The sequence below is a fragment of the Gymnogyps californianus genome, chromosome 1 (assembly GCF_018139145.2).
Source record: "Gymnogyps californianus isolate 813 chromosome 1, ASM1813914v2, whole genome shotgun sequence".
NCBI classification, from domain to species: Eukaryota; Metazoa; Chordata; class Aves; order Accipitriformes; family Cathartidae; genus Gymnogyps; species Gymnogyps californianus.
Window position 1 is genome coordinate 184,667,703 of NC_059471.1, and position 22,512 is coordinate 184,690,214.

The 22,512-nt window shown below is 38.6% G+C and overlaps 1 protein-coding gene across 1 annotated transcript in view; it reads right to left on the minus strand.

Annotated features, from left to right (window-relative positions):
- ARID2 (AT-rich interaction domain 2) overlaps positions 1-20,085 on the minus strand; it is a 105,343-nt gene extending 85,258 nt beyond the window's left edge. Inside the window, exons 1-3 of the mRNA XM_050897239.1 lie at positions 19,994-20,085; positions 19,740-19,833; positions 18,512-18,609 (exon numbers count right to left, since the gene is read on the minus strand). Coding sequence (XP_050753196.1) covers positions 18,512-18,609; positions 19,740-19,833; positions 19,994-20,085 — 284 coding nt within the window. The remainder of the gene's footprint in view (positions 1-18,511; positions 18,610-19,739; positions 19,834-19,993) is intronic.
- Positions 20,086-22,512: the final 2,427 nt, after the last annotated feature.

Genomic DNA, 22,512 nt, shown 5'->3' on the forward strand with positions numbered 1-22,512 from the left:
ATTCTGATTTCTGAGACTAACCTATTCAATCACCATAGCTGGTTCCAACTTGACATTACTTCTAAACTGCAAGTTACCAACTCACAATACTAATGTTTTGTGAAAATATATTACACACTCCCATCTTTCCTATTCTCATATGAAAACATAATCCCGAATCACCGTATCATAATACTCTGCACAGGAACCATTTGTGATACCATCATCAGGGATTGCAGCATTAGATAAGAAAAAAGCAACAGATTAATCCTAGCAAGGATTTTATTTTCCTGCAAATATTCCTTATTATAAAACACACTTTAGAAATGCCCAAACTGTATTCTCCCCACTTTTTTTTTCTCCCCAAACTTGTCCAGAAAGCATTAGATGTTCTTCCATTTCACAGTACTTATAATGGTGCTTCTGTGAAAAGCCCAAGTGTCAGCATGTACTGCTTTTCTTCTTCTTTTTTTAAAAGACGACAGTAAAGAAAAAAAGACTATTGTCTTTTGTACTGTCTTTATACAAAACTTTATCTTTCATCAGTGCACATAAATATGGTTCTTGGAAAATATACCACTGAACAGCTTATAACAGGTAGATAAACTTCTTCCATTTTTTACCTTCCAGACTTTCTCATTAAGAATTTTACATTTTTCTATCATGTGAAAAAGCGGTGGCAAAAATGTTCTTGTTAAAGCTACTTAAAACTATGCTGCAAAACCAACTGTTCTTGGTAGCTCGCAGAAGTTCCCAAGAAATTAGATTAATGGTCCCCTATTTCTACCCCTTTATATATCCACCATCAACTCAGAGCATGTCTAGAACTGTGGGGAAAGCCTTGAGTCATTTTAAGGAAACATCTAAATGCCAAATCAGGTAAATAATTCTGACATTTCCCAAATTCTGTAGGTTTGGGGGTCATGGTGGTGGTGTTTGTCTGTTTTAAATACAAACTCCTCTTAAATCTCATTTCCTAAAAAGAAATAAGAAAATTACAAAGCAATGCATTACTAATTTTTGCAACAGCTCAATAGTACTAGAGCTTAAGAGGCAGAAAGTAATCATCCCAGACAAGGGTCATGAGCTCTTAGTATCACAAGATGAGTTAGGGAAGACAGAAGCCAACTTCCTCCTCCCCCTCAACAAAAGATGGGAAACTTCCGCTGTATTTGTTCAGTTTCCTGTGTTTAAAAAGGAAAAGGGGAAACCAGCACAATTGCAAAAATTTCAGAACAGGAAGGTCTTCAGAAAAATCAAACTGTTCTTTCCCCACCATCACTACTCCTGAGTCCCAAAAAGAACTTATGTATCATCCTGGCTACAGCATATGTTACTCCTTGCTCTTTTGACAGTGGCATAGGTGCCATTCATATTTAGTTATCATTCTGACATGCTGTCAAATTAACCTGAAGAATGCAAATAAAGGAGACAGAAAGGGAAAGACAATTTTAACTACCTAAAATGCAGACAAATCAGAATGTAACAATGGGACAAACGGAAGGCACTTCTCTAACTGTAGGGCCTTGACCTTGCCAAATTGCAGTAGTCTGCTACAGCCAAAAGTAGTTCTGGAAACAAAAAAAGTCTGAAATTACCATAATGGAAGAGGTAAGGAACTGCTAGCAGCTTTTCTACTAGGTTAAATGTAAGACAACTTACCTCTGTCCATAACCATAAATAATTAAAGCAAAAACCCAGAACAAGAATCCTTATCCTTTTAATTTTGAGTAATTATACAAACTGTCCCTCAAATAAGTGCTTCTGACATTTTTGGAACAAAGGAAAATTATTCTTGGTTAAAATAGATTATTTTAACTATAGATAAATGAATTGTTCTGAATTGTTCCAAATTTTTCCAGAGTTTAAGGGTTTTCTTTAAATGCCAATGAGAATATTTTCCCTCCAACCCATTTTACAAAGAACATCACAGTAAGAGCCACTCTTACCAAAACTGTACTACCGTAAAATTCTATTATGCAAACCATAATGTGCAAATAATACATTTAAATATATGATTCACTTCAGAGATGTTTTTATTATTGCAACACAATGCGTATCTTTAAAATATTTTTACTTTCTACAAATATTATTTGATCTAAAAAGTACATGTTGTAAAATCTTATTACATATTTAATGTTTTGTAGTAAATGCATATTCAGAACTATTTCTTTACCAGAACTAGATCTGTGTTATATAGTGTATATTCAGTATGTAGGGTAGTTCTCAAATGTACAATAGCAACATAAGCACATTTTGGATTAATCAAATTACTGTTAGGTAGATTTACTAGACCACACACCTTACATAAAATATAACACACTGAAAACTTCTTCTGAAACCAGGGAACCCTGGCACCATTCATTGTCCCACTCAGAGAACATCTCTAATTTAAAAATCTATGGGAAGTAGCATTATTCACCTGCTTGAGACAAAAGGCAAACATAGACACTACCAGTCTTGAAGTGACAGGTAAAACATCACTACATAGAAGCTTAATTATAATTCCTCCCTACTCTTCCATACAAGTGATATGCAGACATCATCAGCTTTATACTAGCTATAAATTTGACACTTATACTATCCTTATGGTGTCCGATTAGTAAGTAAAAGTACTAAAGTAGCCTCTTCACTATTTCTGTGGGAAGGCGACTGATTCCTTGTGTTCATGAGCAACATATAATATTAAAATCAGGCCAAGAGTGAGCCACTCTAGCTACAGGTGAAGTAACTTACTTATTTTTGAGATCACTATGTAAGGCAAAGCCTAAAACTGATGGATCTTAATATTGTAGTAAATCAGTCATTTTTAGAATGGTAAAAGAAACGTAGATTCGCTTACCTTTTTTTATGTATGAGAGTACTGCTTACTCCAGTGCTGAAATAAGGGACTAAATACATGAAGACTAGTACCTCTAGGGTAAATTTAGAAACACGTAAAAACAGACTACATAATCGGGGCGGCCTCAAATATACATAAAAATGCAGAAGCAAGAGATTGAGAAGGACAAGCTTGAGAAAGGTTAGAGGAAAACTGCCTACTACAATTTGGTGATAACTGTATCCCTGATTAATGAGGACACTGGCATTTAGGTTTTGATTTATCTACACAAAAATACAACTACTACCATGAACAAAGGAAGTTCCTAATTATAATCTAAACTTCCAAAACACTTTAACATAATGAGACAGGCGATATTAAAACTTCCTATTCCAAGCTAAGAAACTGCTCCTTTGTGACAAAAGTTTCTTGGATCCATACTTCTAAGATAGAGGCTCATGGACACAAAATACCTAGCGCCAGCTATCCCACAATGAAATTCTCCCATTGCGAAAGCAGTCTTCCACTGCCATCATTTCCTTTCCAGTAAAAACTTTCCAAAAAATCTTTAATTAAATCAAATTTCTTAGCTATGAAATATTACACTTGCTATACTACTGCAAAATACAACTCCAACAATCCATTTGGAGTCAACAAACATTTGTTATAAATAACATTTATAGCCTACTAGATGGCTCCTGGAATTTATCATCTTCTTTTTAGGCATTTCAGTTCCCACTGTAAAAGATATCAACCTATCAAGGATTTGGGCCTTGGCAAAACCTAATTTAACAGTATGTGTTTTCAAATGCCTCTCCAACAAAAGGTCCTAATCTGTACTAAGGATTCTCTTGTTCCCTTACTAATGGCATGTTACAAAATTTCCTAATCATGCAGCATTTCACACTGGCTTTCTTACACTCTACTTTCAACCTTAACTGTCAATTTTATATTGCTTATAATCAGCCATATATCTCCTGTGTAATTATTATTAACTCCATGCTATTTGTACTCTTTTCACCAAATATCCTCATGGTACTATCATAATTCTGTTTGATTATGTGTCTTGATTACACAAGAATTTCTCACGGTCAAGGGAAATGTTTTCAAGCATAATTCAGTCTCTTCTGCACTCACTCTACTCCACAAATCTACCCGTCTCAAGACTTGTAACTTTTGGTATCATCCTTTGATGAACTCTTACCATTTTACTTTCCATACTGCATTAATCTGTCTATCGTTGCCTCCTTGATCATCAATGCATAATATTCTCTCAATTATTATGCTTTTTGCATATAAAATCTATATACACACAAACATTCTACATGACAACCTGTGACTACAAAAGCTCTCCTGTTCTAGGACCACTCCTGGCAAAATGTCCCTACTCAGCGTTCTTGAAAGTACCACAAAAATAACAACCTCTTTCATCATCATGTACCTTCATTTTAAAACTCACTAAGATCCTCTGATCTTTCTCTCTCTTCCTCATTTAGTATCCACATACATACTACTCTGAGACCTTCTGAAGTTTTTACTAATTTGATCATTCTCATTAAATTGCTGCTCCATTTTAAGCACTAGCCAAAACCCCTATTTATCTCCATCTGTAAATAACTTCCAAGAAGACCACACAACTGTTAAGCCCTGAAAATTACCTAAGTGACAAGACTTGATCTATTGTAGTAAAAACTAGTTAAAAAGGGGGAAAAAAGATATCAAGAATGAATACTTGCCTAAATGTGTGGAGTCCTTTCCTCTATATTCTCTGTGTTGTTCTTCCTGCTTAGTTTATAATGGGACTTGCCTGGGTATGCCTGACAACCTCCAGGAATTTAAACAGAAGGCAAACAAAAAAACCCCTCTCTTTTCATAAAATTAACCATAAGGCAATCTGAGTAACTTACTAAACTTGATCTATTAAAAATAAACAAATAAATAAACAACAGCAGAACTAGGCAATTCAAGACTAGAATCTGGTAGCTTGTCTCTCTGCAGCTACTGTAGTCAGTGGAACCCTGATGCAGGTCTCCATGAAAGCAGATCTCTACAATTAAAACAAAAAAACCCAAGCCCTCACTGCCACCAAAACCCTAAAAGTAGAGCTCATACTACTACTGGGGGCAACGCCAACAGCACAGCAGCCACTCAAGGGACAGCAGGACTGTCCGCTTGAAAAGGGATACCACAAGCTGCTAAGTAAGATAACAGCAATAATTTCTGATGTACATAGGCAAGCAAGAATGATGACCTACGCTCTTTTTGCACCCTCCTGTATGCACTGAGGCAGGGCAAAAGGTAGAGAAAGGAGATATGTACCCCTTTTAAATAATGTGTTGCTTTCATTCTCTGGAGACATCAGTGTGGCTCACAGCTCAAAGGAGAGCAGCAATAAGCACTATTGCTAAACACAAATTTACATTCTCTTTAGTAAAAAGTTAAAAAAAAATTATTTAATAGCAAAAATAATTCCAATCATAGCAGAAACAAAAACTACGTAGCTGTATGATAATATCTGTATAACATGGTAGAAGTTGCAGTTTCATGAAACATACAGTTTGTCCACATCTTTGACTAATTCACCTGTCCTCTACCCACTAATTGTTTTGATCAGAACAACTTACATTCCATAACTTGGAGTAGTTTTAAACAACAGCCATTTTTGCTTACAGCAGGCTGAGTTTAAACGTTCTCTTCCCAAATTACACGAGCCTAAGGCCCAGGACAAGCAAAAGTTTCATATCCCATACGATCAAGAACTGTCAAAAAGAAACAGTACTTTGCACCTACTTCCACCCATAAGATCCAAACTTGGTCTCTGAATCTTTGTGTTTGTAGGTCTAAAAAAATTTTCTTATACTTTTTGAAAGTCTGCGCCATTAAATCTTTTCCTCTCTTGTTGAAAATTAATTCTTAGCATATATGTAGTATTAGAGGTGGGACATAAAGTCCATGCAACCTAGCCCAAACTTAAGCTGACATCTAGTCTTGTATATGCTATATATATATACACACACATACATAATAAAATTTATGCATTTCTTATATAATCAATATACAAAATAAAGTATTCATAAACTTCACTAATTTTCTCAAAGTGACAACAGCATTTGAAGAAATGCTTACTGTTCCACAAATGTATCCTTCTTTGCTTTCTTAAGTGCAGCAATGCCCATGAAGAAATATTTTCCAAGATGAAACCTTTCTCCCTGCAAGCTCTTTAAGGAAGAGATAAAATCCTTTATTTGATTATATGCAATTTTATGCCTTTATGCTATTTTAATATAAGGATAAAAGTAACAGTAATTGTGATGATGACAGATTTTTTAAACCAATATGAAAATGGTAAATTCAGTGTTAATGAAAAATATAAACTAACAGAACAGAAATTAATTCTGTTCATGCAGCACTGATAGTGCAAGCAAAGATGCAGAACCACTAGAAGGTCTGTACCAGTAAATCAGAACCTCACTGTAGAAAGCAGATAGTGCAACTCAAGTCAGAGACCACGTAGCACTTTATAAATAATAACAGCCTTCACTCGATAGCGACTCAGCATCTGAGCCACAAGTCAATTAATATCCAGTGTCCAATTTAAATGAGGGAGTTGGCCATTAAAGACTAACTTATCACCATTTGATTACATAACCCCTCCTTCTACAGTACCTACCCCATCCGCCCTTCCAAACAGTGTTCTCTCCACCAACATTCCCACATTCCTGTCTTCTCATCCAATGCATGAATGCACCCAGCTCACTCTACATTCACATTCCTTCCCTTTGCAATTTGACTACCTATGCTCAAATGGTCTTCTCTCCTCTCATTAAAACACCTCCAAGTCTTCCCTCTTCTTTGGCCTACAGGTGACTGAGAAGCAGCCTGTGTTATTTGGCCCAACTGGAGGCAGAGTTAGCACGTGCCTCCCAGCTGGGTAGCTGACTACTCAGAATACAAATGTCTTCTGCCAGGCCAGCAACCTAGCAGTACACGTGCACCTTAGAGCCTCTAAGCTGCACATTTGGATCAATTACCCGCCTGGTCAGGAGATGTGCATCATCCTGATGGGCAGCTGCCAAGTCAAGAAATACATCAAGTCTCTCAAGCTACAAACCATAGCAAACGCATACCATCTGAACCAAAAAAGACTTGAGGAAAAAGACACAGCCTCGAGAGTCACTTCTACCTGGTGGCCTTCTACAGCAGAGTCCTGTACAATGCATCCTTTAAAGTTTCATCTAGTAAGGCAATCAGATCAACAATCCTGTACATTTATATTGGTGATGTATGTTATATGGTATGTGAACAATCATATTTATGTTGTGTCTACTTCACTGTTAACTTTCCATCATTATTTCCACAATATAAAAAAGGTTTTAATCACATTTATGTTGATGTTGTGAGTACTCTAAGTTGGCAACACTACAGATCACACTATACTAGTGAAATTATAATAAAAATGAGTAAATTATTTGATAAGTTTCTGAAAACAAGAAATAACGGTAACAGCTTTTTGTTTTCCTTACTTAGCTAGATCATCAAGCAGCCCCCTCCCCCCACGCAAAAAGCAAGCTTCAACCAATTTACTCATATAAAAAACAAATCCTGTTGCTTTCATAAACTCTTTCAAAAGAAAACAACCAGCAAACCTTGAGTCTGCAACTTTTGCTTACATGCAAAGACCTCCTGAAGACAACTAAAGAAATGAACAGTTTACACCAATTTCAGTATCTTAAGTTTTGAATATATCTTTATTGACTTCACTTTTTTAGTTTCTTTCCTTGCTAAAGCAGGCACATTTTGTGCTAATATACATTGTCCAGATCTTACACACCTGACCTTTAGAAGCACACTGCAGGACTGACACAGGATGCCACCAATTTCAGCCCAGCTCCAAAAAGGGATGAGATACTCCCTAAGCAGATCTAGAGAGAATTCCACATGGGTAAAAGTCTACAAACACACCTTTTACAGAAGATGTACAGAGGCACCAAGTCACCATAAAACTGACAAAATATTTTTGCTTTCTACCAGGCACATAAATTTATGGATGATCATCATTTTAAACTGCATTGCACACAAATATCCATACAGAAATATATTAGTAGGTTTAGGGAAGCTGGGTGTTTGTTTACAGTTACATGCAGAACAGTAGATTATTTTTAAGTCACTTTTTTCTTTGATCTTACTTAAGAAGCACTTTCTTCAACAGCTGGACTAACTCTGTTTAAAATATAATTAAACTGCTTATTAGGAGAATGAAAGCTACTACAGAAAAATGAGATTTGTGTACTGGTAATATAAAAATCTAAATAGGAAAAAAATCTTGTATTCATCTATGACAAAAACCACCTTTCTACGAGTGTAACTATATTTCAGTAATAACAGCATATTGACTATAGGACATATTAATGAAATAATACTAAATATGATGAAGTAATTGTCACCAAATATTGTATTTTGATTTTCTAACTTTTTACACTTTTACTATGATTCCATATGCATTGACTAACATAACACCTTTCTAATAAATAACTTCATGTTATATAAACAGATAAGCACATGGCATTAAACAGGATAACAAGTTTAGCTAAGTTTGAAGGAAATAAAGTACTTTGAAGCATTTGAAAAAAAATGCTTACTAAAAGTATTCCAAGCTGTACGGTAGTTAGGTCCCTGTATATTCTTCAAATCCAGTTAAACACAATAATTCACTACAAGGGTCAGTCTTTGCACATAATTGTGCTCAGAAACAAAATTTTCACTTAAAAAAAAAAAAAAATTGTATTTCCATACCTTAGAGTTACAAAAATGACCTTGGAAGAACAAGCAAAATGCACACCAATGCTGCAATGCCTGACTGGGTCTGCAGAGTACCTGAAAGCACATTTTTCAGGTGTGTGAAATACCCTTTAGGTATTTGTCTGGATCCTGTGAATTCTGCATGTCCACAGCTGCAGAAATTTTTTTTCAGGTACCACGGAATCTATTATCATTTTGCTGTAAAATTCAGTACTTTACTGTTGCTAGGCACCTGACATTTAGTGCTTTGTCCTCTTGCCCTTTTACCTGCATACACCTTTTCTTTCCTTCGATTTTCTTTACAATTAGGAATTCATTTGATTACAGTAAATATTCCATTTGCAGTCAATGGGTATAGACGTCAAGCGGCCAAGGAACAGAAGATGAATTCCAGCTTGTAGTCAAAGACTGAGATGATGATGATTAGCAGAGAATGAGAGACAAAAAGACATGTGAGCTAGGCAGCCACGGTAAGCAGTATTGCAACAGTGAATCCCCCTCAGCCCACGAGCAAATGAAAGGATTTCTGAATTGGCCCACGTGGGTAACACCATGGAAGCCAAGACAGTGGGGAAAGGATGCCCAGAAAGCACACCCAAAACCTTCTTAGAAATAACTAATATTGAGATTAATCAATTACCACGTTGAACAATGAGTCAGAACAATATGAGGGGGGGAAAAGGTATCTCACAGTGATACAACAGATTAATACTGCCATGGAATTTATTCCCATTTACCACAGAGAGCACAAGGCTCTATTATGAAGAATATTCTCTAGAGACAAAGTTAAGGTTGCACGTTCATACTTAAAGGAGGTCATTCCTGATTTTTTCAGGTATTTACTGTCTAACTGTAGCATTATATGAACATACACTGTTAGAAATGTGAATTTTCCTAGGTTTTTATAGATGCTATTGGGGGGAGAAACGTGTCCAAGAAACAGCTGTCTAATCTCCAGTGTTTCAAAGCTCTACTGTCTTCCCCAAAATTACAAAGGGCGTATGTGAAATCTGTAACACAGCACTGCTTACCTGGCCATTGCCTGGATTCTGTATCATTTAATCAAGGTCACTAGAACCCAGACGCTCCTGAGCAAAATAACCATGTAAGGGAAGAACTGTTCCTAAGTTTATTTTCACAAGTTTTCTTTTAATACAAATATACTTTTAAAAAACCAAACACACCCCTCCACACAGTTCTACACCTATCCTACGCCATAATCATTGTTAACACACTCAGAACATGCTCGATTTACCCCCAAAGTAAACTATTTTCATTTAGCTTAATTAAGCCCCTGGGATGTATCCCAAACAAAAAACTACCCCAACACATTACGTCCCAGTAATACACGTTGTTATAGCACTTCTCCAAAGAACTTTAACAGTGCTACTCAAAGTTAGTAATATGATTTAGTGATTTACAGAGCTGAGAATCTCTATACATGGATTATCATGGAATCATAGCAACCTTTGGACTGGGAGGCAGAGGCCAACCAGCAGACGTCACAGCACGTAACAATGGAGAAATGCATGCAGCCATAAGTATGACCCATCTAAACTTCAGCAAACAAACATGAAAAGTCCGGCAAACATTGTGAGAGAAAAGGTGTCTCTGAAACAGAATGACTGCCTTACTTTACAGGATTTTTATGTATTTTAGGCAGTTACGGATTGACAAGTAACACTGTAAATTATTCTGAAAGACTACTAATCTGAACAGTTGCTCCTCCCACACCAATAAAAAAGGAAAACAGTATGAACACAGTTCACTCTTGCAGACAAACATGCTCCAGTGCATCATTCAACAGAACTCCACTCTATTATACTACTATACAATCCCTCTTGCAGCATAGCTGGCTTGCTACAATTTATCTGGAGTCAAAATAAATGCATGCACATTCAGTTTAAAGATAGGAAAACAAAAAGTAGAGAACTCAGCGTCACTACCTTGTTGCCGAAAATCTAATTCAGGTCTGCTTAGACTTGAACTTGTTGCTCCAAGGAGACTGTATTTTAGATCTGATACCTAGCTCACTAATCTAGTACCTCAGGCAAAGCCTAAGCTCACTATTCTGGGTACCATCTTGCTGTTTTATTATCCTTCCTTAAGTTAAGCTTCTTTCTTTCAACCGTTCCAATATTTGTCTGCTTAGGTATCCCAAGTTTATTTATTCCCTAAGGAATAAAGATTGTTCTTCCTCTCATCTATCCTATATTTTCTGCTTCTCAACACTGCAGAGGGCAAAAAAGCTTATGAATAGTTTTATTTTCCTCATATATTCCTAATTTATATTCATTTTCAAATATTTAAGATATGACATAGAAGCATGAAGAGACACAATCCCTACATTAAAGTGCTTACAGTCTCACACTTCTCTGTGAGATAGGTAAACAAACATCAGTATACCCACTTTATAAATATGAATAAAAAGATGGCAAATGATTTAACTAAGGCCACAGAATAAATATGTACCAGACTGATAACAAGAAACAAGATGATGTGATGGCATCTCTGGCCTATACACAATTCCCTCTATGAACTATATGTCTTCTAATAATGTGGACTGGTACTACAGTTACTCCAAGTAGTCCCATTTAAGCTGCAAGACACCACTCTGACACTCTGAACAGGCATTTTAAAAGAAAACACAGCAAAACAAAACACAAACAATCCAGTCTTATAATCTATTACATACTTAGTTTTCAGTTTTCCAATTCACAGAACATAACATTATCCTGTTCTATTTTTCAAACAGTGCTTCCTCAGCTATTGATTAAAGAGAAATTTTAAAATATATTAAATAATAGTAGCCCACTTTTATGGATGGTTTAACTAAGGCTCAGGAAGAAGAAATTTGCCTGCCAGAACTGGATTCTAGCATCATAAAAAAAAAAAAGGCTGTGTTTGGATTTCATTCCTATTTGACATGCACTCTCAAAGTAACAGTCTGAACCTCCGTCTACCTCTAGCACCTCATCTGTAAAACTTAACAAATTATACTTCTCTATTTCATCACTAGGGAAAGTGGGGAAGGGGTTAGGAAAGGAAAGAGTATGAGAGTCTTATCTATTGAGGTTTAACTGCAAATAAACAAGGTAATTAAAGCCTACTAGCTCTAAAGTTTAAAAAAAAAAACAACCTTTTCTCAGCCCAGGCTTATTCCACTTCGCAAGGAAAGAAGCAATAACCTTGCATTCCATATGCATTCTTGATCTTGTTGTAATATGCTTACCATTTATTCAAACCTAAGACGTTACCATAGCTATTAATAATTTTAAAGCATAAATTTATCTTGATACTGTTTCAGTTAAAAATTAGAAAATGGTCTTAACATATAAACTTTCCACCAATTATTAGAAGATTCAGTAGGTCCTAAAAGTCACCGCAGTTGTTATAGTGTTGCCAGAAACTTGCTCTTTGCAGGTTATTAGTTCTGTCATCTGTCTAGATAAGCTTTCAAGTTAAACAATCAGAATTCTGTATTAAAACTGAAGAAAAACATTCACCCCTCCCCAAATAAACCAATATATTTCAGCTTAGCAGCACTGATTTAGGTCATTTCTAACAAAAAGCCTGCAGAAAAATAATCAGGAAGAGAAAACACATTAACATTCATCGCACTAATTTTTCACTACGTTTTTCAGCAGTAAAGAGTTTACCCTCTGAAGGAAAAGCTCAGAAACTTTGATAGAGGCCAAACTCATCCGTATAGTGACTAGTACCACAACATAACTCTAAGACAGAGCAATTTTAAGGTAGCTATGTTTCTTTTCACCTGCTGCTTGCTCTCCTCAGAAGAGGCCTAATGCAAATTTTGTACTATAAAAGTCCTATTTTCTTTTGAGCAGATTCCCAGCAGCTCTGACAACATCCATCCAAATAAATAACTTCCATTGAGAGAAATTCTAAGATTTTAACAACCAACATATTTAATTCCCCTAAATGAAGCTTTATAGCATGAACAGTAACTAGACTTGATTGTGAATATGTTGACTGTATGATTACAGTACAACTAAAACAAAATTCCCCCTCCAACTATGTAAAATATTCGCTTCAGACTTAAAAGCAAGGCCTCAGATGTCTGACTGAAACACGCATTACAATTCTTATCTTGAGGAGGGGAAAATAATTTTTAAAAGAAATCATAAAAACGTCATCCATGTATTTGTTTCCTGTCTTGCCAATGACTGCAGGTTTTGTGACAAAATTAAGCACAACAGATTCCGCAGGTGAAGTCTGTAGTGTTGCAATAAAAGTCTGCAGCTATGCAAGATGAAAGCCTTCATTATAGTGTTATTCAAGGATGGACAGAACCTGTAAGGTCATCTGGTCCATTTCTCAGCCAGTCCTGGCTCATTACTTGTTGCACATGTGTCAGTGTCCTGACCAGGCTAGCTCTGAACGACCCATGGTGTGGGTTTCCCCCCTATTCCGCTTGGCATACTATTCAGAAAGTATACAGGTATATCTTGGGGTTTTTTGTGCTGCTATCCGCTCTGAATTTTCTCCCTTGGTTTCATCTCAGCTTACACATTAACACAGCCTCTTATTTTATTTAAAATTATCTCCCTTTTAAGTATTTAGGCCCTTCAAAATGTTTGTAAGATACCATTTCCCCTTCTCACTCAAAATGTTAGGTTAGCCAAGCAAAACATATTTATTCCTCAAATCTTTTTCAAAAGCAGTTAGTCCCTTCAGCCTCCTTAATGTTTTGTTGCTCTTCTCTAAGCTTCTGTTAAGTTGCCCCACCTGTTGCAAAGGCTCTGAAAGTAGAACAGTACTCCAAATACAGTCACACAATCTCATACAAAAACTCATCTCCCACTTGTTCAATGCCTCTGTGGATGCAACCTAAACTCATTCTGATTTTCACAAAGGCTATGTATCATATTGCAAATTGGGGCCTGTTCTTCCTGTCAGAAGCATGCACAAATCCCTTTCATATGAAAGGGAGTTGGGTGCACACAACTGACAGGATTATCAGGCCCATGGTATCACTCCTATCCCTTTTTCAGCAATACCGCTTTCCAGGTTATTCCCTCACAATGAATACCTGTTTTGGATTACTGTCCCTCAACTGTTTTAGCTTGCATTTTCCAAACTAAATCTCATTTGTACTTTCCAACAATGTGCCTAATTTCTTTAGATAACCTTTTCTTTTCTGCCCTGACTCATGTTTAACTCTTCCCACTATCATTGTCTGCTAAAGTCGCAAGCGTACTATTCACCTTCTCGTAAAGGTAATCAATCCAGACACTAAATATGCCTAAAATGGCTAAACTTGTATTACTACGTGCATATGCGACCACTGATGTTACTCTTTTAACACCTAAAACGGCTGTGACTCACCAAATCTCTTCTTTATACTTTGTTCTGTTTTTATGGTCCTTCAACCAATTTTTCATTCAGATGACTATCCGTATACATAAATAATTTGTTAATGACAGATTTTGAGATGTATTTGGATTTTAGAATATATGTAAAATATTACTACAGCTACAACTTTCTCTTCATCCACTGGGGCCTTGAACCTGCAATCAGATCTGGCAAGCAAGCCAGTCCTGTACTTCTCCATACTCACTGATCTGTGTGCAGATGCTGTTGCAGTATCAGATCCTAATTTTAAACACTGAGCAAGAATAACAAAGAAAACTCTTTTAAAGTAATTTTGCTTGGAAAATTCCAGGCTGCCTATTATTGTTTCCCTAGTATTTCTGACATTATTTTACTAGGAACAGAATCCCTTAAATTTATCTAGTTCTTCAGCTCATGCCTTTTTTTGTTTTTCTTTTTCTCCCCCCCCCTTTTTTTTTTTAAAGAAATCATTACTGTTATTCAATTTCTTAGTGGCATCTTGAAGATCAAATGACTTATAAGTATCTTCAGATCTTTCAAGAACCCCCTCTATTTGTTGTCAATAACTATTTCACATGGTCCTGATTTTTAACTGCTCACACTTTTTCATCCTACTATATATGGAATTTCAGGAAATTCAGCATAATGGCTTGTCTTTATAATAACTTTATGCAACTTCTCATTTATGAACTGACCTCTTTCCTCTCTACTTGACTTCCCCTTACCTCCCCAGTATTTACAACAGCAAATTCTTATTCACCTTTAACTAGTGTTACCTCATTTCTGCTGCCTTTACCAGAAGCTTACAATACACACCTGCTTCCCACCTTTCAGAAATTCTCTGCAGAACTGAGACTTAAACTTATTTTACCTTACACTTAGTCCTTTCACATAATTTCTCTTCATGCAGATAAATACCTTTTAAAAGCAAACTGATTTTTAATTCAGTTAGGCATGCTTCATTCGCGCATTTAGTTTACAAGGTCTCTCACTCCCCAAGAACAGATGAAGACCCACAACAGAAATAAATGTATCGCTTACACTTACATGAAAACCAACAGAACCTTATACTAACATGTGAGGTCACATCAGCCCAGTTCTCTGTAGGACTGTAACTGAATCAACCATTAACATAAAAAAACTGGCTATATTTCATGTTAACTTTCTTTTCACCTACTGTATGTTTACCAACTAACAAAAATGTAAAAGCATGCCGACATTACTGATGTTTACATTTATTACCCCATATTAAAATATTTTCATTAACATTATAAAATAATCTTTAGAGAAGCATTTAGAAAATGCTTCACTAATTCACCTCAATTGAGATGAAACATCTAATTTGCACTACATCCAAGGGAATTACACTCTCTGATGCTGTAGAGACTTACAGAACTACATTAACAAGTACAGTCTATCAATGGTTATCGGCACTGTGGCTTTTGACTGCTCACTAAGAACCACAGTGCATAAATTACTTCACCTGTCAGACAGCTCAAAGCAACACAGGCACAAAGTTTGAATGGTTCAGACTTTCCCTATTATAAATAACTTTTTTCCAGTGAGAGAAAAGAGAGGGCAGTGCAAGGGAGAAGGGGTAGATAGGATTGTCTATCATGTATTCAAATATCACCTATCATAAAGCCTATGAGTTATATCAGAAGTTTAAACAATTCACATCTTTAATGAAGCCTAACATACATTCCCAAAAGCACGCAGCAAAATTCCACAACAGTCAAAATTAAAACGTTATTTAAACAAAAAAGTCACACCTCACAACTGCCTAGAAAAGCCATAACCCAATGACTGTTTTGCAAAACACTCAATTTGATCAAGCCAACAGGACTACCGATGTCACACAAATAATTCAACTCTCTAAATTATTTACACAGTAATTTTAAGTCAAAATAGCAGTATTATTAGAGATAACACAGCAAAACAAGCAAGTGATCCACGTAGCTTGAGATTTTATCTCAGCGAACATGGTATGCCAGATGTTTCATAGAAAGAAGCAACTTTCATCACAAACCACCACGAATCCAGATCTGCAAATGTATTCATGTAGGTGCACACCACTGAATCCCTCCAAATCCAGCAGGGTCCCATCTGCCATGCAGATCCCTCACTTTACAGGACACACAACACAAGATTGGATAAAAATTTAGATAAAAGTTGATAGGCCTCAATTTGTTTGGCTTTGTTTGCAAAGTCATTACAATAGTGAGGCCAAGATTATAGTCATACTTGAGACTCAAGAGGAACATTTTTTTTCCAAGCGTAATTGCTCAGCAGTTCATGACAATCTAGCCCTATAAGAAATGTCAGGTTATGTTCTTCAACACAGATAAACAAGACCCTTTTTACAAATTTATCATTAGAGCATTTTTTCTTTCCTTATAACCAAATCCCGCCCCCCCAACCTTCTAGGTTAAAGCTAAACAAATGTTAACCTAGCAGAGATAGATGTGTATATACAGTCTTATTACTGCACATGTAAGGAGGTGAACTCAGCTGGGAAACAGTTCACATCAAACAAATTATGTGAGAAGCAACAGTGAGTAAAGCAGTAATTTAGAAAAAACAAAACAAAAAAAAACCCAAAAAACCAAAACAACCACTGAAAACCAATCCACCCCAAAACCAACAACCTTGACAGTTTATTTCAGAATGGCCTAAGTAAATCACAGAGATTATGGTAAAACAGACATTTTTAAAGATTCTTCATCTTGACTGTTTATCAACTTTTTTTCCTAAATTCCAAATAAATAAAACACCTTACAATTATTTGTATGTAATCATTTATACATATTTTCAGCAACTGTATTTTAAATAATGTCAATACCAGCATGCTAATAATAAAAATAACATTTTTGTATGTCTGATTCTAAATTAAAAAGTAGTATCTTATTAAAAATTAATAGTGATTAGAAGGCTAAATTAACATTAATTGTGTTAACTGTCACAGCATATAAATGCTTTCAAAATACAGATGAAAACAAATGACATACAACCTTCTACTGCAAAAAGTTAGGCCATTCAAACACTTATAAAATATGGAAATAAAAAGGAAAGGGTAAAAACCAAAAAACTATCATTTTGCAAATTTTATGTAAAATCTAGTCAAGTAATAGACTACATGGTCCAACAGAAAAACTCAAAAAGCAAAAAACTGCTTTCTATGATCCGACAAATCTTCAGCAGTACTATCTCAACACCATGTAGTAGAGGAAAAAAAAAAACAAAACCAACCCACCAACAGAGAAGGACATCCTAAAGCGAGCTTCCCACTTCATTCCTAGGCCTGCTAGCAATCATAAACTTTGCTAAAGCTATTAACAATGGTAATTTCTTTTCTTAGTCTGGATCTTAAAGCAATCATATGTCACCACTGAAAAAAGAAAAATTCAGAAACTACAGATCTCTGACTAAGGTTTTCCAGACATCATTGTAACTCAATAACTGCTCCACTGCGCTATGAACTCTACAGCTTCAAGCTGGAAGTCAATCTAGGACAACCAATAGAAAGTGCACCTGTACAATTACTGCATTTCCTAATTCAGAAGGCCAAACTAGAGACAGATAAAGCTTGTGTGTACTCAGATCACCAAAACAGAAGGTGAAAAGCCCATACATCTTCTGTACATATTGCACATCTGTATTATCATTAATTGCAATGAAAAATATCATTTATACAATTCAGAAACAGAAAATTACATTCCTTAACAAACGTACATAAAACTTTACTCTAAATGAAATTTAATTGTCTATATATAGCATCTAAAAACACTACGTACGCAATAATTTTAAAATCTTTCACACAAAGAATAATCACCAAAAGTTAATAAAAAATAATTTTTTTTAAGAAGTCATTCAGTAACTGAACAGTACCACACACAGTAATTTAAAATAGTCAATATGAACTCCATGCTACATTAAAAAATAATCTGCATCACAAAAAAATAACCTGTATCATTTCAAGGAATGTAATCTTATTTTTAAAAACTGCAGAAATCCACTATTTTTCAAGTAATAGAAAAAATTATTTAGCTCTTTGTACTCTAAAATAAAAAATAATGTATGCTGCTAGCAATTGATAACAATATAATTTATCCAAAGCAGTCTACCTTCCTGCAGATACATTTTCATTCAATGTCTGACCCCACTGAGCAGTAAACAAGTTTACATATATCAACACATTTCAATGCTCCAAAAATTAAGCTAAGTTTCTGTAACTACAATAACATGACCTCTTAGTAACAGTCCTTTAGTACCGTCGTTCTAAAACAATCAATAAAAATGGCTCTGACATATATTGTTTATATACTTGGGATCCCTTCAAAGTTTAAGGCTTGCAGATGTAAAATACAAATAAAATAACTACAAAACAGAATTACCTTTAACTGATCACTGCACTAGACCAACAAGGAATTACAAGTTCTTTCTGCTTTATTTTATAGCATTTTTAAAGAGTAGGGATATTTTTATTATTGCACACACTGAAAACCAAATATAATCCCACACTCAAAAATACTACTGCAACAGCTTGATAGCACTCACCGCAAGTAATACTGTTTTAAAGCGAAGGCAGCGTTAGAACAACTTCTGGGAAAGTTAAACTCCTCTACAATTTCTCCCCACTGATTCTTCTCTGATACCTGTCAAAAACAACACACAGGCCGAGATACACAACGTACACATAAACACATCGTTGACAGCGAACATCACAAAAACCCACAAGCTGCCATGAAGCAAATAGATAAATATATAAAAAGAAATAAACACAAATGTATATGGGATTTAGGACTATATATTTTACTGACAGTCAGTAGTATTTCCCCTTCGGGAATAACCCGCTTCTCAGGGGTATTTTACTTTATTTTTTAATATGTACATTATTTTTTTCGGGGGGGGACGACACGACGGCCGGCAGGGCTTGTATTGTTTTGGGGTTTGTTTGTTTTTGTTTTTACTGCCTGGACAATAACCAATCGGGAGTCCCTCTGTCGCCCCCTTTTAAATCCTAACGCGGTCCGTTAAAAACCCAAAGAAGTTTAAAATAATGCAGGGAAGTCTTGGCGGGGGCGCCCCCTGGCCTCCGGGGCGCGGGGGCGCCGTCCCGGGGGGTCCCCCCAAGACAGATCCACAGACAGAGAGAGGCCTTTCTTTTGAGGCCTACATTTCTGTCCCTAGCCTTGAAGCCTAAAGATGGCTATTTGATTACACATCGTCTTGGGTGCCCCTTTTGTTATTTTTCTCCGGGAAGGGCTCGGAGGGCAGCGCCCGGCCCCCCCCGGCTGCGAGGATCGTTTCCTAGCCCATGCTCCGTGCCGATTATCGATGTTAAACATGCCCGCTAATTTTGAGTTGCACTAAAACTGCACTCAGACTCTCTCCTCTCTGTCTCTCCCTCTGTGAGAGAGGGAGACACACACAGAGCTGCCACCACAAGCGAAAGAAACTGCCTCTCGCCGACCGGAGCTCTCTGCTCCCTCCTCGCCTTCTCCCGGGGAAGGGGGGCAGGGGCGATGGGCTCCGGCGGAGGCGGGGGAGGCACGAGCGGGGTGTGCGCCGTACCCCCGGATCCCCCTTCATCGCTCCACCGACAAGGCCAAGCCACCAACCTGCCTGCCTGCTCGCTTCCTTCTTCCACCCCCCACCTTCTCTAACCGGCTTTAAATAGGACGGTTCCCGGCCACCCCGGCTCCCCCCGCCGCCCCCGGGGGTCAGAGGAGACTTTTGGGAAGAGGTTAGTGGGAGGGAAACCCAAATTAAAACTTCCACTCACCTTCCCAAATCCGCCTAAAGTGGTGACTCTGGTGTAGAGAGCGTGAAGATCCAGCTCCTTCCCACCCACCACGGGGATCTTCTTAAAAGGAGACCTGCCAAAGGAGATACACACAAAACACCACAACTTGTCAGCTCTGCCCCCTTTTCTCCCCTCGCTGGGGCTGCCGTGTCCTTCAGGGAAGGGGCTGGAAGTTGGATCTGGTCGGTTTAAAAGCCTCCCCCCCTCCCGTTCCATCTCCCCATTTTCCTCACCCTCTGCTGTGGTGAAACTGCCGCAGCTCGTCCAGGAAAGCGAGTCCCTTTCTCCGCTGGTCTGCGTGGTTTTTACCCGTCGAATTTGCCATTTTTGTATTAAAAAAGGTTCCCGTAAAAAAAAAATCCAATTTAAAAAAAAAAAACGGCCGACAACAACAACAACAATCCCCGGCTCCTCCTTGTCTTTAAGAGACCCAGGTGCCCGTGCTCGGCCGGGGATCAGCCATGGAGAGGGGCTTGTTTAAAAAAAAGTTTAAAAGGAATAAGGGAGCCCAGAGAGTGTGGTAATTGCGAGTCCTGTCTCCACACAACACACAGGCAAAGAGACAGGGAGGGAGAGGGGCACCTCTCAGTAATTCCTCCTCCCGCTGCTGCTGCCTCTCTCAGCACCACAAACCCAACCGATCCAGCCTGCACATGAGACTCAACATGGTGCTGCTGGATCACACAATGAATTGGGTTACTGTTGTGGTGGGGTGGGGGGGAGCCGGAGTGAGGTATTGACAGTGTGTGTGTGTTACAGCCGCGGCTCCATGCGATCTCCCTCTCCCTCGCTCGCTCGCTCCCTCGCTCGCTCTCTCACACACACACACTGTACAGCTACGGCAGCGGCGGCGGCGGCGGTGGCGGCGGCAGCGGGATTCACTTCTCTTCTCTCTCAGACAAAAAGATCTGAGGCCGCCGTGCTTCTGCCTGGACGAGAGCGCAACACAGCGGGCCCCGGAGGCCGGTCCCGGTACTGCAGAAGGCAGCTCTAAAGGCAAAAGCCAGCACAGCCCCAGCAAGCAGTTCCTGGCGGGGAACAATAGGCTCCTCTCGCCGCTAAGGGCTCATCTGCAATGTGCCGCAAACTTCACACAAAGCCGGGCGGAAAGAGGCGAGGGAGAAGGAGAAGAGGGGAGGAAAAAAACGGCTACTACCGGTTGTTCCGGGGCTAGGGGCCGGGGAAAGGGCCCTCCCTTGCCAGGCTCGCACCGATCGGCCCTCTGTCCGCTGGCTGACGGCGGGGGGGCTGGGGGGGGGGGGGGGGAAGGGCAGGAAAGGTGGATTTGGAAAGCGGGGCTGAATTTTTTAATTGGACTAAACCCAACGCCCTGAGTTCAAGGGGAGAGAAAACAACAACTGAAGGGGGCACTGGTGGATTTGGACTTTTGAAAAACTTTCCGAGTCCCCCGGCCTGAGGTGTTTCCAAGGGCAGGAAGTCGCCCCGGATGGCACGGCGGGGGCGGGGGGGCTGCTCGCTGAGCCGGGGGGGCAGCAGGAACCCCTCGTTTCGAGACGTGAGGTACTTAAAACTCCCCAGAGGAGAATGCCGAGCGCTTTCCCAAGCAGGGGGTGCCCTGGAGAGTTTTGCCAGCAGGGGCCTGAGCTCTGGCTCACTCCATAAATATTTTTTTCTTTCTCTTGGAGATACTAGGGCCTGTAATCAAAGTGTTTTAGGACTGCTATACTCAATCTAAGCCGCCTATATATTTCTGTATATCGATGAATGGAAATTACAGCATAAAATTAATGAAGGAGGAAGGTCTTGGCCCTCACCCTGGATGGGCAGTAGCCAACAGTGGCATGGCAGGCCGCTTTTCCCTCTGCCTATGGTGTGTACAGTGTTTGTAAACACTTGTCTCCTGACATGTTTTCCACACGGGAGCCCAGGAGAGGACCTGCATACCAACCATGATGGAGCCCGGTGCCACTTGGGGTAAACGGGAGCGAGAAAGGGCCCATGCAGTGAATGGCACCTTCTGTCAAACCTTTGCCTCTCAGGTAAAGCAAGTGGCGACCCAGGTGGGCATTTGTCCTTCCCTGGCAAGCAAACAGAGGCGCAGGTGAGCGCTTGCTCCAGTTTAAGAGGCTCTGGAGGAACATTTGCCCCTCACAACCAATACATTGGAATCCAAGGCAAGATCGGGCCTTTAGGCTTTTTTAAGCAGAACTCCTCATTAAAGTCAGTAAGGAGCTGTGTTTTAAAATCAATGGCACACTATGGCCCCAAGTGAGCACTTGAAGGAAAACTATAATTCCTTTCTACTCCATGTACTAACTTGCTTCAGAAAATAAAACTTCCCCCCCCCCAAGATTTTTTCCCTTTTGAGTGCTGTTTCAGCTTGAGTATAGCCATAGAGACAGAGATACAGCAAGATGCTTGCTAAGATTTGCCCTGGGCTCACACTTCTGGGGGAGAGGGGGAAAAGAAATCCCTCCGTTTCAAATTAATACTCTGTATTGAAAGTCGCCCCCTCTGTGTGGATGGAGTGGTGGTGTGTGGATTGCAGTGTAAGAAATGCATAGTATTCCCTGTAGCATTAAGAGTCCCCCCTCCCCCTAAAATCAGACCTGCAGCAGATCCTGGTCTGCGGCTCCTGTCTGTGACACTCCTGAGTTTCTGCTATTTCAACAACAGTATGCGTAAGACTCCCAAAGCCAGGATAATACGAACGAGAGAGGTTTAAAACAAGCGATTGAGGGGCTAAATCGCTCTTTCAGACACACAGAGCTAAGCCTGCCTTCACAGGAGG